The sequence below is a fragment of the Aulonocara stuartgranti genome (assembly GCF_965226115.1).
Source record: "Aulonocara stuartgranti genome assembly, chromosome: 12".
Lineage (NCBI taxonomy): Eukaryota > Metazoa > Chordata > Actinopteri > Cichliformes > Cichlidae > Aulonocara > Aulonocara stuartgranti.
This window is the reverse complement of record NC_138948.1, coordinates 8,809,121-8,824,225: the sequence shown is the minus strand read 5'-3', so window position 1 is coordinate 8,824,225 and position 15,105 is coordinate 8,809,121. Positions and strand designations below refer to the sequence as shown.

General features: G+C 39.4%; 1 protein-coding gene across 22 annotated transcripts in view; it reads right to left on the bottom strand.

The window, feature by feature from the left end:
• kcnt1b (potassium sodium-activated channel subfamily T member 1b) overlaps positions 1-2,693 on the bottom strand; it is a 76,511-nt gene extending 73,818 nt beyond the window's left edge. For 7 of the 22 annotated variants that reach the window (XM_082553776.1, XM_082553765.1, XM_082553779.1 and 4 more), the window contains exon 1: positions 2,376-2,691. In XM_082553776.1, coding sequence (XP_082409902.1) covers positions 2,376-2,445 — 70 coding nt within the window. In that variant the 5' untranslated portion in view covers positions 2,446-2,691. Of the gene's footprint in view, positions 1-147; positions 271-981; positions 1,787-2,375 lie in introns of those variants that run through there. The other 15 variants (XM_082553759.1, XM_082553763.1, XM_082553770.1 and 12 more) reach the window with 8 other exon arrangements.
• Positions 2,694-15,105: the final 12,412 nt, after the last annotated feature.

Here is a 15,105-nt window from a genome sequence, read left to right as displayed (position 1 = left end):
TTTAATGGAGCGAATGTCGTGGATTCAGACCAAAGAGAGCAGATGGAGCGAGGAAAAGCATGTGCAGGGAAGGCATAAAACTCGTCTTTAAATAAATAACGGGAACCAGGGCGAGAAGAAGACTAAAAAGAATCAAATTCGACTTACAATGGCTGTAAAAATCTGCAATCGTCTTCTTCAGAATTATGTATTTCAAAAGGTCAGATGAGACTAACTGCCTTTCAGATTTCAATGCAGAGACCAATATCTAGACATAATGCTCAGCACAGTCTGCAAGCAAAAAAAAGGAAATCTGTGATTAAAACCATCATCTGTGAAACATATTTATCAAAATTCCACATTTGAAAAAAGTTTGTTAGTGACAACAAAACTTTTAATTAGTGGAAAAATGGGGGCGGGTTACTTATTAAGGTGTTGGATGATTGAGCCATCGGAATTGACTCTTCAAACGTTTTTAACCTCCACAGAGAGGCAGGACACCAAGATTTCCCCAGCTGATGATGCTATTCTAAAGCAAACTCACATTATTTTCTGACTCAATCAAGGCATTCAGTGGCCCCTATGAATGAAGGTAATGGAATCCTGGAAGAGCCCACTGAGCATCAATATAAAGCTGATAACTGTATTGATTTGCAGTGATGAACAATGGCAGAAAGATGCTCTCCACCACAGCGAATCAGCCCATCCTCACTGCAATTACCAAGGGTTCAGCTTTAATACAGATACAATTAATACAGACATACATAACGCAGAAATGCAGTCATGATATTTTCATGACAACCAAAACATCTGCATTTACGTCCACCACAGATGTTATGGCAACACAATATAAATAACAGAGAAAATAATAATAATCTTACTTCACGGTACAGCATCTGCCACCAAAGCTTTACAATAAACTTGATGATATTCGCTGAACTAATACGCGTTAAAACACATAGGTGCATCTGTACCCTGTGATTTCCTGTTAACTTCGTTTACCTGGCTGTGCTCCCGTTTCTGGCCGAGGTCCCAGCATCGTAAACTTAGGTTTGATTTAGATAATCTCCATTCGCTCTCCATACTGCACTGCGTGTGCGACACAGGATGCTTCCCAACAACGAGTACCCGCGAAAGCTATGTCATCACTGGAAAGTGACAATTGCAAGAGTTGTGGGGTGGAAGTTAGCTCCTGTGATCAGAGGTGGGAAGAAAAGGGATCCAACAGTGAGCTTTGGAGGTTTAGTTAAATCCCATCAACCCAAAGAAGGGTCTCCTGACGGCAAAGCGCGAAGCCTGACTTGCTAACTTCCTGCCATTATCATTATCACATGTACGCGATTATGGCACACCTGACATTAAACGTAAATATTCATGGGCGAAAAAAAACAAACAAAAAACAACCGACTGACTTCCTTGTCGCTTAGCAACAACTTTGTTTGCCACTGTTGCCGAACTACATTTCGTGGCGGAAGGAGGACGGACGTTAAGTTAACGATAAACTTGCGCTCGTCTTTTTAATTAGCTCGCAGTCCCCTGTAACCGTTGTCAGCTGCTGTTATATAACAACCCTTGCCCTCGGAATCACTCAAAGTACAGCTTCTCTTTGCTGTTGTCTCCTGCCATGTAACGTCTGCTTACGCATATGAAGTAACACATCAAGTAAGCGCGCTGTCCACCGGGTTTCCACGCTGTCCGGACAACATCATCATCCTCATCCTTGCTTCCCAGGACACAGCGGGTGAGGGGCGCTGATTTCCTAACCTGAAGTCACCACCGGTGCCTCGCCACCTACCGGACAACCTTGGAATAATTCGTCGTCTGCCGAGGAAACTGAAGCGTTTAATGCTGACAGGAAATTTCTAATTTAAAAAGAGCTTTTAGTGAAATGAAAAAAAAAAACACCTAATAATAGATTCTGCAGTTCTGCGCTGTCACGGTTATTCCCACCCCAAATCATGACAGCGCAGAATTCTTTCAAAGTTATGTCAAGGCAAAAGACTGGCTCTTATTTATTTATTTTTAAGAAGTGGTATTTAATGGGTAGTGACAGATGTACCTATATATCCAAACACGTTTGTTTGGAGAAAAAAAGTGCATTAAAGTGCAACTATTCTTCTACTATTATATTTCCACTACCACACAATAAATTGCATGTGGGGGGAGCTTTACTCTTAGCTGCATACTGGTCAGGAAAAGACCAAAACATCACAACAGTCCCCAAAATTATTAAGTTATTTGTTGATCCTTATAATTATCAATATCCAGCAACATTTTATGGAGCATATACACAGCACGTGTAGAGTCTTGGCAAGTTACACTTGCAATATCTTCCTACAACACACAGGGAAAAATTACATACATAAATGTATATATGTATTTCTGTTAAACCATACCTGCAACAGCTGCTCTGTCCTCTGCTATTTGCCTCACAACTGTCCCCCTCACATTGAAGAAAATATTCATTCTGTGTGCACAGTGGCACGACTGGGGAGACACCGCTGGTTCCTGTGTGTCTGTGGAAAAGCCGCGCTACTCTGTGTGCGTTCCTTGTGCTGAGCCTCTCCACATTTCAGCCCATTATTCTCCAGGGGAAAGAGCTCTGAGCGTCATCGTTTTAAAGCCCACACAGCCTCTTATGCTTTCCCATGCCAGCAGTCAGATCTCACTCACTCACTCACTCACTCACTCACTCACTAGTCTCGCTAAGGATCTTGATTCCCACAGATTTTCTTCTCCACTTGATTTGTCTGATTTTGTTGGTTTACACCGCAGCAGGCACCCTTCCTATCAGTGGATGTTTACACAAGCTCAATGATTAAATATGGTGAAGCACTTTATTTACAGTCACTGCTGTGGGTCATTTACAGTCATTTCCCGCATACTTTGAATAGACTGAGCCACTTGCAAAAATTCAGTGATATGATTAACGTCTACATAAATTTCAAAGATGTCTCCAGCTTATTGAAATAACTCAGAAAGGAGCTGTGATTGGTTACTTTTAACACACTTCACATGAACCATGCCTCATTGTAAGACTAACAATATGCGCTTTCTATGTTTTTACCTCCAAATCCGTACCTTAGCTATGATTTATCCATGACTAACACCTGTTACTCCACATTAATATTTAATTAGCAAGCTCATGAGTTAAAATGAAATCATCTTAAATGGTGCTATCCCTTGAAACACTGATTCACTTTTTCATATTATGAGCATTTTGTGATTGTCTCATTTTTACTTGATTGCTTTTTCTTTTTCAGAATTGTATAAAATCTACATTTTAAGTCTGTCAATCCAAAAGTTAACCTATTCTTGAAATCTGCTTTCTACAGTTTCATCTGTTTATAATTTCTAGACAACAGACATAAAAGATCAAAACTGGGTAGCATGTGATGTGCTTTAATTTTAGTTAGCTGTCACCATGTACTAATGCAGCTATGTCTCATTTTGTAGCGAACTCTTCCATTATTCATTTATTCTACTGCCTTTACTTGAACCATATTGCAATGTGTCCCTGAGCCTATCCATTAGGCTATTTTTCTCTAACACTTCTGTCCTGCTCATATAATATGAGTATTGTTGAGTCTCAGCACAGCGCAGCCACTCTCCCACCTGGATGCTTACTCTTCATGCTTCCAAAGTGTCTAAAAACAGATGGAAAGGGAAACATGCTCAGACAGTGAAGCACCCAGATTCAGCTTGCAGCCTGAAGGCATATATAATATATAGGAGCCATACATGAGCACAGTGCATGAATCACAAAGAGACTATATATTTGTCTCGCTTATAATATTTTCATCCTGCATACACTTTCTTTAACATTAATCGATGTAATGTTACATTGAATTTTAACTAATTTTGGAAGAGACATCTCTCCTCTTTTTTGTGTCTTGATTTTTACCAAAGTAAGAGTCTGTATTTTTCCCTTTAACACCATTATCTGAACCTGCCACATCCAGTGTAATTACATTTACTAAACATAAATGATTCGAACAATCCAGTTAAACATAAAATTATTTTGATTAGTTAATCCTTCTCCCATATTACCAACAAAGTGTAAACAATAATCCTCCGGGAAAATATTAATATAATGTATTGTATCAATATATCTTATACAACATATTTAATGTTTTATGCTAATGCATTCGTGGCCTGCTGTGCCCTTCATGATGTTTAAATGTAAATACATTTCCTCTTTATAGCTCTCTACTACTAATTGATGTCATTGAATAGTGATTCAGTTCATAGCTTGTTTACATTATGGCTTTCATGTTTCCTGCAAATGTAATTAACAGGGAATCAAAACAAAATTATGTCAGGGCTTATGGCATCATTTGATGCTTGTAGCAATCATTTTGTATTAGTTTTGTCACAAATTCAGTTCTCCTCTTACCTCCATGTGTTGTTTTCATGGCTGTAAACTGCTGTTGTTTTCAGATGGGTGAAACCATCAGATCCTCCTACAGCCAGCAGTGCACCACTGAAGACTACAAGAGATATCTGAAAATACACAAGTAAGATAGAGAAAGACATATATATACTTTGTTGATCCCAGGATTTCAGATTATGTTACGAAGAACCAAGTCTTTGTTTCAGTGCTGAAAACTATTCCAAGTGTTTTCTTGAAGTATCCTCATTTATCTTATACTGCGCCTTGTTTCCACTGTGGGAAACAAGCCATTTTATTCTCTATCTCTTTAAGTCCACCCCTTTCATGCAAACTTTCTCCCAAATGATTACCTGTCACATACAGAAGGTTTAAACAAGATGTCGGTAGGATTGCTGTCAAAACCAGACCAGCGTGACTGTTTATGGACATCTGATCTCACTGATATCATACAGAGTCAAGAGTAGAAAAAACTTTCTGAAACTCAAAGTCCAATGTTTGAAATTGTGTCATTAAGGTGCCATTCTCATCAAAAGTAAATAATCTCAACAGTTACTGGAAAGATTTAGCATTTATTTACACTTACATTACACTTCTGGATTAGTCTTTCTTTTGCGTTTAGAACTGCTTCAGGTTTTTGTGGCATAGATTCCACAAGGTGTTGGAAACATTACTCAGATATCTTCGTCCATGTTGACATAACAGCATCACGTAGTTGCTGCAGATGTGTCAGCTGCACTACAAATCTGTTCCACCACATCCCAAAAAGTGCTCTGTTGGACTGAGATCTGGTGACTGTGGAGGCCAGTTGTGAAATCATTGTGAAATCAATTGTGAATCGTTGTCATGTTGAAGAAGGCAGTTTGAAATAATTTGAGTTTTGTGACATAGTGCGTTATCCTGCTAGAAGCAGCCATCAGAAGATGGGTACACTGTGGTCATAAAGAGATAGACATGGTCAGTAACAATAGTTAGGCAGGCTATGATGTTTAAATATTGCTCAGGTGGTACTAAGGGATCCAAAGTGTGCCAGAAAAAAATGGTTTTCTATATATTTATTTATAAGGCTATCATATTTATTACTTTGCATATTTTCATTTTAAAAAGTGGTTTGTTGACTTATTGCTTCCTTCCTGTCAGCTGGAGGCAGTTTGGCCATTCTCCCTCTGGGAACAATTAGGCATTTGCACTCAGAGAACTGCCACTCACTGGATATTTTCTCTTTTTCAGGCTACTCTCTGTAAACCCTAGAGATGTTTGTGTGGGAAAATCCCAGTGGATCAGCAGTGGTAGTGTTGTAAGATATGGAGGGAAATACTCAGACTTTGGCACCTCAGTGTTTCTTGAGCTCATGTGGCTCAAAAGCCACTAAGTGAATGCAAAGCGAATCTTGGCCACTTTAAGGTCACTTAAATCACCTCCAATCATTCTAACACTTCCCCCAAACCTCTGATTGGCCGAACAGAATTTATGTTACTCAGCAGTTGAAAATGTGTGCCTAACAAAGTGACCTGCGAGTGTGCTGCTTTACATTTGTAAAATAAATCTGTGTAGACTTTTCACATTGTACCAGAGTACAATGACAGATGTTTCACTCAAATATGTTCAGTCAAATATTTTAGAATATAGTTGGTTTGGCTCAAATTTGATAGATACTTTTATGCCCATAGTGTGAAAATGCCATCATCCAGCCAAACTAAGTTTGTGACACATAACTGCTAAGTGACACTTAGTGTTTTGTTTAGCTGCCAAAAGCTGGTATGCCAATATATGAAACGGAGATGGTGAGCACTGAAAACATTATACTGTTATCAGTGCTGGATTTGTTTAGTTTTGATTCCTGATTTATTTTTTCAAACCCTGACCGTTCTTTCCCCAACGTCTCCTGAATCTCCTTGTTTTGTTGTGCATTTGTCTTGTTTCAATTTTGTATGTTTGCATTCCCTGCCCTGATTAGCTTCACTCATGCTCTCTTACTCAATTTTATACTTTTTTTTTTAACTTTCTTACTCGTCTAGCATCCTACATTTGGGTCCTCTAACTTTATAATGAATTCATTTTAATCATCAGCACCATCACAATCCAGTGAAAGCATGCTAGAAAATGTTTTCAGTAAGAACCCTTTATTGCAGTGTAAATTATTAAACAATAAAACAAAAGAAAAATCATGTGGTCCTCTCTCATTCATGTCACTCATATTTCCTCGCTCCATATTTTCCATTTTTATCATTCGTATGCAAATATGGCCAGAAGTTTTTTTTTTAGAGAGAACAGTTTATGTCTGTTGTACCAATCTACCCTCTCACTCCTCATGTGTTTCACAGGCATCAACCTCATGGTGTCACAATTGAACCTTTGCAGCTGCATGGAGCTCCAGCTTGAGCTCATCTTTGCCCCCGGCCATGTAGAGGTGTCTCAGGTACACAGCACAACCAGCGCTCTCTCTGTGACTCAGCATGTGCGCGCATATCGACCAGGTTCCATCTGCAGGGTTGTACCGCTACACTGGGGAACATTTAGAAGATAGCACAAGTGAGGGGAGGCCATGTATACTATTTAATGCACAACCATATACACCATGTGTGTAGCACTACAGGTTGGGAGTGTTTATGTAGAAAAATGCCCAGGTTGTCATGGGAACGACTGTGTGGCAGGCAGAGTGTGGACCTAGATGCAGGATCCAGGAGGCAGAAATTAACTCAAAAACTCAGTTTTATTGCTGGAACTTAAGAAAAAAAACCAAAAGAAATGCAGAGCAGCACATAAGGAAAAATAAATGAGGACCCTTGGAGGAGGTAAACAAACTGCCATGAGGGAAGGATACAAACAAACAACAGAGGGAGACTCAGACAATAAATACACACCAAGTAATTAGAGAGACAGGACACACCAGGGAACACAGCTGACACTTGTTGGGAACACAAAACAAAGAAAGCAAAGCCAAACAGAGTGCACAAGAGACAAGATACTAGCAAAATAAAACAGGAAGTAACTAAACATGGCATCATTAACAGACAAAGACTTGACAGAAGGCATGGGAACACAGGGGAAGACAGGGGAAATAGAAAGGGATAACTAAATATTACATAACCAAGAAGATGAACTAGACTGCAGACAGGGGAAATAATAAATGCCAAAGGAAAATGTGAACTGCACTAATATGCAAAAAGAGGCAATCTTAAAAACAAGTGTTGAACCCGCAGAGAAACACTAAGCCCTGGGTTTAAGACCTATAACACAGGCTTTACTAATCTACTCTACACAATAAGCTAAAAGTGTTTCCTGTAATATACGTACATTTTTCAGTTTGTAAAAAAAAACATGTTGGATATTCCAAGCCAAGATTGTGTCCAAGAACTTGATGGGAACCAAAAAATGGTTGTGGGAATTGCACCGATGTGCACTTCTCACAGACAAAAATAGTTAGGAACAAGTGACCTGTGTTTATCTTTGGCAAGGTTGAAGCGGTTGCCTGTAAGTGTGTATGCATGTGTGTGTCTTGTGGTAATGTGGGATACATGGAATTAAAGGGGTCAAGATACACAATAAGTGTTTCTTAAATTCTCCTATGTCCAAAAGCAGGCAAGTTCAGTTTTTGAGGGTAGAAAGAGGTCGGGTCACAAACAGGGCACAAAATATTTTTTGTGAGTATAGCTTTCCTATATTAACACATACTATTTTTCAGCTTTTATTTATTTATTTATTTATTTATTTATTTATTTATTTATTTATTTATTTATTTATTTATTATTCTTTTAGTTTAAAAAAAATCTTCATATAAAAGCAAAGCAAAATGCTGGGTATTTGTTGCTTCCAACTGCCCAAATGTGGATGGTTGCAGGTTAGCACGGTGGGTGAAAAAAAAGTCTGTCTTATGAAAGACATTTTTTTATTATTATTATGATTAGCTCACATTAATTCATAGTGAATAATTGTTAATTCAACAAGGAGAAATCATGTGGGACAATTGAACATGATTTATTGTGTTAGAAAAATTATTAGACAGGAAAATCTATTAGCCAATTAAAGTCTGATAACCATCATCAAGGACTTAAGTGACTCCAGGGTTTGGATGCTGGTGAAGATGAAGCTGGAGGCTCTGACTGAGGTGGGGAGGAAGTGAGCTGCATGAATCAGAATCTAAAAGGGAGACTAACAGAGGAGTACTGAGATTTAATGTAAGCAGATTGGCTCAAACGAGGCACGTAAGAAGATGATTGGACTACAGTAATGATGTCAGTATTGAGTTTGAGAATGTGGGTGAGTGGAAGTGACGTAAAGAATCGACTACTAGCCAAACAGCCAGGGATGAATGCAGGTGAGTGATTACAGATTTTCCTTATTGAAGTTAGGCATAATATTCGATTTCAGCCTTTTATCCTGTTGATGTAATCAGTATCTGTGAGGTTTAGGACAAAGATAGTCTTTTTCAATAGCATCGCACACCTGAGTCCTTTCACCATCACTCCCTCCCATTATATACAGGTTACCTTCCAGCACAGCAGCCACAGCTCTGGTTCTTCTTGTCAGCACCGGTACCTGCTTGGTCCATTTGTTCATTTTTGGATCATATTTATAACAACGAAACAAAGGTTATCATTTTAGCAAGTGATCTGTCTGTCATTGATATTTTTGTGCAGCTTGAATTCTTTGTTCCTTCCTCTGAGTCAGCCTCTTCAGCTTGTCATCAAATTAATGTGAAATGTCAGGTAAATAAGAAAATGATTAGATTAGTTTTAGCTACATTTATAGATTTTTTTTTCATAGCACAAACAAGTTTCATACATGGACAGTAAACTAAACACATTAGAAGACTGTGTTAGGAATGGAAGATACATATTTATTTTATTTGCAAACTCTAAAGAGAGACCTTTCATTTCAGTGAGAGCTCTTTAAAACAGTCTCATTTGTTTACAGTCTGCACAAAGTGGAATGACAGTTCATTTTGTAAGATATTGACCTTTAGTTTGCACTTGTGCTAAAGTACCTCTCTACAGTACTTATGAAAGTAATGCCATCATGTCCTCCAATGGCATACAGATATCTGTCCATTGCCACCAGACACACTGCACTCTGGGGGTTGTTCAAGGGTGCTACATCTGTACTCCAGCTGTCTGTGTCTGGATTGTACCTGCCAGGATGGAAATCAAAGAGTGGGATGTCAAAGTGTTGGAGGAAGATAATATCAGCTGCTGGCAATAACATTTTGAGAAGACAAGTCACAGAGAGATGCTTTCATAGAAACTCAGCTTTAAAAAAAAAAAAAAAGTATTTGCAATCTTTGTGCTTTGTGCTACTTTTAAAGTTTTTCAAGCTTACACACAAATAAAAATAGAAAACCATTCTACACTGTTCATGGGGCAGTGTGGGAATGTCACTTTTGGTTCATTTCTATCCTTTAGGAGGGTCTTGCAACAGACAGAATTAGTCAAATTGCCCATTTACTACAATAGCCAAATACTGTTTTCCCCTTTATATAGCCACAATTTCTTATTAGCCTCAGTAGCATAAAATGACAGTGCAAATAAGAATAGTTACCAGAGAGATACTTCAAAATGAAGATAAAGTATTAGTTTAATTAGAGTAGTATACTACTCTCATACATTAGCTTTTGCACACAGACACACACAAACACACACACGTTCGCACTGAGTGAAAACGTTTTAGTTGTGTGGGCATCTGTGCAAACATCTGTCAAAGTGTTTCCTCTCCACAGGAAGGCTATTAAAATTGTTTTCTCTGTATTCAAGACTCTTAGTTGAAAACCCACATCCTACAGAACAATATTTTCTCCTAATTGGCAAAATTTTGCTTGAGTGGGACATTTGATATTCCCCTGAAATGTCAGCACAGCGATGTAAACACCCTTCAGAGATTAGGTGCAGTCGGCTAAGGGGCAAAAAAAAAAAAAAAAGAGCTAGCAGGATCAATGCATAGAGAGTTGATCACTCTGGAGCAGGTCTTCCCCATACTGTTGTCAAGAGCCTGCTGGGATGATTATTATTGGGTCAGTTGGCTGGCATCCATTTAAGAAATGGCTAACTGTGGGAACTGGGAAATTGGCCAGCTCCTTTGAGATATTTGAAGAAACTGTGTGTGTGAGTGAAATAGCTTATTTTGGACTTTCTGGGCCTATGAGAAATAAATACCCCAGAAACATCAGGAGATGGAGAAAATCCTATAAAACAAGAATTTGGGGCAGTCCATCGCTCACTAATAAGATTTTATAATTACAATTTGATTTTACTTTTTTTTAGGCACCTGCATCAAATTTCTGCCTTAATACTGACCTCTTCTGTCGAATACTATCAACAACAACAACGGCAAATAAATACAAATCTCTCATTCTCCCATTAGTTCTACAGCATACACAGTTATGCAGTTTAAAGCAGTTGCCTTTCTTTTTATTTAATATGAAACATTGATCTACAGTTTAAGCAGTACTTTAAAATAAGTGTATGGCTAATGATGTTAAGTTTTAAGATTACCAGATTCAGGTTGGGTAAAAATAAAAACACAAGGTCAGTGATGTAGCAGCTTGTCTCACTCAAGATCCACCACAATTTACAGTTTATTGTAATGTGTCATGAAGAGAATGCAAGTTATAAGGTAATAGTTGTGTTAGGTTGGTTCGTTTGACTGGGAGGAAACACACAAACCCAAACACAGTCCAGAGAAATGGGATGGTTTTGTAAAGAAAGGAACATTAAACTTGTGGATCCAAGTATCCCCTGAGATAAAAGTGAAAACAAATTAGATTGACTGTATTACACAAACTAATGGGAAATTATTCTACTGAGAAGTCAAAGAGAGAGGCAAACCATCATATCCAGGAAATCTGACCACCCTTGGAGGAATTCATGCGGGAATGCGGTCATAAATTGACAAATACGACACTGACCTTAAGCATAATTTGAGAAGAATGTCTTGCCCTGTAAGTTTTGTACCCTCAGCATTTGACTTATCTACAAGCCTGCTGCTATATTTGTCAAAACAACCATGAAGTCTAACTTAAATTCAAGTTTCACAATGCTATATTCTTGGTCAAAGAAAGTTACATCAACAATAGGACAGAGGTCTTTCAATATATAGATGTTTGGACCGTATATACTTACACCATCTTTTGCCAGCCTTGGCTTAATGAAAAAGCATCAGCACCCCATAGCCTACTGCCAGCAGTTGGTCCACAACTCACCGACTTTGATGTCTCCACATGACACCTATATTACATTACACGACTTCATTCATCAGCTCGAGCTGGGAGGAATTCTCTGTTAGAGCCAGGCAGCTGGTACTTATTAAGAGCTGACTTCAGATTGTCGCTGCCAGCTCGAGCATGCTTCCTTTCACCTTTCCTTGCTGTGATTGCTTGTGCGAGGTAATGAAATGCAGGTTGAATCATCTTGTTCCACAAAATTAGCCTAAATGAAAATAACCCATTTCAGTTAAAGCCTCTCATGAAGTCAGCAGTTTAACTGGAAAATGAAAACTCAATCTGCTCAGAAGATGGCGTGAAATGCTCACAGTGACAAATCCTTTGTGTTAAAGGGCTTTAAGTGTTAATACCAGGGGAGAAGTTTTGAAGTTATTCCATAGAGTGTCATTTTTAAATATAACTATTTGCCAGAATAAGACCAGTGTACACACATAAGACATTTTAAAACTATCTCAACTCCCCACATTCCTGTAACATTGCAGGTTATCTTCCCCTACCCACAGTATAGATCTTGTATAAAAACATATCAAAACATCTCACTTCCCCATGATTTGCATATATATCTCAGAGGTTGTTCCTGAGTGATGCCTGACAGGAACTTCCATGTGGTATTGAGGCAGGTTATTGGCTGGTACTTGGATGGGACCAGTCCCTTCTGGGCACCCTTGAGGATCAGGAAAGTCCAGCCTTCAATTAGCCATTCTGGGTGTCTCTTGTCTACTAGCAGCTGGTTCGTTTGTGCTGCCAGATGCTCATGGAATGCTGGCAGCTGGCCACTGTGATGGATACTGGACCCTGTTCAGGGAGGTTGCTGTGGTGCGCTCTTAGATCCACTAACCACTTCGCATCACCATTATGGGTTTCTTCTCCCATATGCTCTTCCAGGATTGCGCTGTGTCCATCCTTGGAGGAGCTGTTCTCATATTGTTCCCCTGCCACCGACAGTATATCTTGGATGGTTCAGTGTAGTACAGCTGGTTTATTCTCCTGGCCTCTATCTCTCTGGTATACCTGTTTAAGCAGCTGGTCAAGGCTGTGAGTCTTTGCTTGGCAGTTTCCAAAGTTTCAGGTATGGGCAGGTGTCTGTACTTCTTAGGCACCCCTTTCTTCATTGCACCTTTTATGCAACTCCAAAAGTTGGCTAACTTCCCTCTGAGCTACCTTGATTTTGGCCACTAGTTTCCTTCTCCATGGAGGACACTGCTACTTGTGGCTGTTCATCTTATAGCCAAGCACCTCTGGTTCACTGCTGCCATGGTGTAGTCTCGGTGATGGTTGCAGTAGGGATCTTCTGTAATGCTGCATCCACATCTTCTAGTAGACTTTCAGAGGGTACTTCACATAGTCTTGGTAATTGGCCATGGAGGGACCAGGTTTCCACCTTTGCCACGATCCTATCTCTCAGGTCAGCTGCTCTGGCAATCAGCGCACCTTCAGTCATACTTAGGGCTTGGTACCCAATCCCAGCTCCCACTTGTCGCAGTATTTGTGTTATACCTCATTGATCTCCAGTTGTGATAGCAGCTGTTTCATCCAAGTGTTGAAACACTGAGCTACTAATTGTTTTGCTGTCAGTCTAGATGCTGGGTATTTCATAGGTCCCACATCCTCCCTGTGTAACCCCTTCCGCTGGAGTTACTTGGTAGTAGCATTCCAACAGTGCCCTGTTCTCCCACATATGCCTTCGTGTTCAAATAGCCCTCTTCTCATCAGTGACCTGGTTCCTTGCAACCTGACGCAGACCTTGTTAATCCACACCAGTATGGTTTCAGTTAGCTCTCTATTGCTCATATCTGAGCTAGGCTTGGTTACCTGACAATGAATTCACTGTACTCAAATGGTTTCTACAGATACCAGATCTCAATCTAACAAAGCACCTTTGGGGTGTGGTAGACTAGGACCTGGATGTGCAGCTGAAACATCTGCAGTAACTGTGTGACGAGTGCTCCTCTGAATAGTGTATGTGTGAATGGTTGAATATGTACTAAAAACACTTTGAGTGCTAAGTTAGAGTACAAAAATGCTGAAAAATAGTTTGATCTATTTGCCATTTAACCAGGCATCCATTAATTATTAACCAAAAAGCCTGCCCAGGACAGACTACAGCAATTACAATAAAGTGACCACAGCAGTCTCACAACAGTATGGTACTGAAACTGCAAGATCCAGCATTAATTGGTCTTGTGAGAGAGTGAACAGATGCATTCATTTAATGAGGATTGCAGACTCCTTCGAAAGCTGTTTACTAAGAGTGGACCTATTATGACATTCCAGCCCCATGTTTTTCTTCTTGAATCTAACACCTATGGGAGTAGGACAGTGCTCTCTAACACCATTATCAAAACACCGGATGAAGCAACTCTGGAAGAATGGCATTAGCAGAGTAGCTGTGAATAACCCACAATTTACAATAACAATTATTTATCAGATTTATCAGACTGTTTTAGCTCCTTTCCCTGTAAAGCCATACTACCTAAGCCAAAAATTGAGTTTAATTGGCTGCTCCTTGCAAACATTAGGTTTGAACAATTGGTGAGTGGAGCTGCTGTGCTGACAGCCAGAGCTGTGTGCCTGAGATGATATATATTTAGGGAAGCAGAGGACTGCAAGCATAAATAAAATCTTGGTCCTGCAGGTACACTTTCCATAATACAATCTCATAATAACATTTCTTCAGTTCAATATTGTATTTGAGTGTTGCAATAAAAAGAAAATCTGTTCTTTTCCTGAACTCTTTAAACTCTCAAATTGTGATGCATCAACTGACCCATAAACATGCTGTTGAGGACATGTTTTGGAATGCATTTGCTGAGTTGTCTCTGCAGAGTGAGGGGAGTTGACATGCCATGATGGCAGAATAACCCTTCTTTGACCAACAAACCAGCATATGGCGGGCCTCTTGCTCCTGTAGTGCTGCTTTGTGACATGAAGCGATAAAGCAGACATGGACAAATTACAGTGACTGTGTACTCATAACTTTCTCCCAACTACTGCCAATAATTAACAAAAACAAGTTTTTATACATCTTCCTGTATTGCATTATGCAAAACAAGACATGTGATGTTCAGACATTATGTCCCCTCTTGTTTCGCTACTACAAATCTTTCCAGCCAAAAGACTCAAAAACCTAGATTGAGAGCTGGAAGTTTGTTCATTATCCTACTGTTATTTTTTGTTTTAATCTTTTAGTATCTGTAATCAGACTTGTGAATCTGCCTGAAAGCAACAACCTTATGTGCTTTATCTGTAAACACATTTCTGATTCCTGCAATGTGTCTTCTTTGTATTGCAATAGCTTTCTGAACTGTAAGACATTTCAAGTGCTAAAACCTGCCTTCCCTCAGTTGCTCCACAAATCCCTATATAACTTCCCCAAGTGATTCATTCTACCATCCGTGAAACCCCAGACTCCTCCTTTAATAGGAAATTGCTGACGTGTGCTCAATTTTAAGTTCAGATGGACTTGATTGCCTCATAACTTAAAGTCATGCAGGGTTTCTGTGGCCCATGAAGGTGTTGT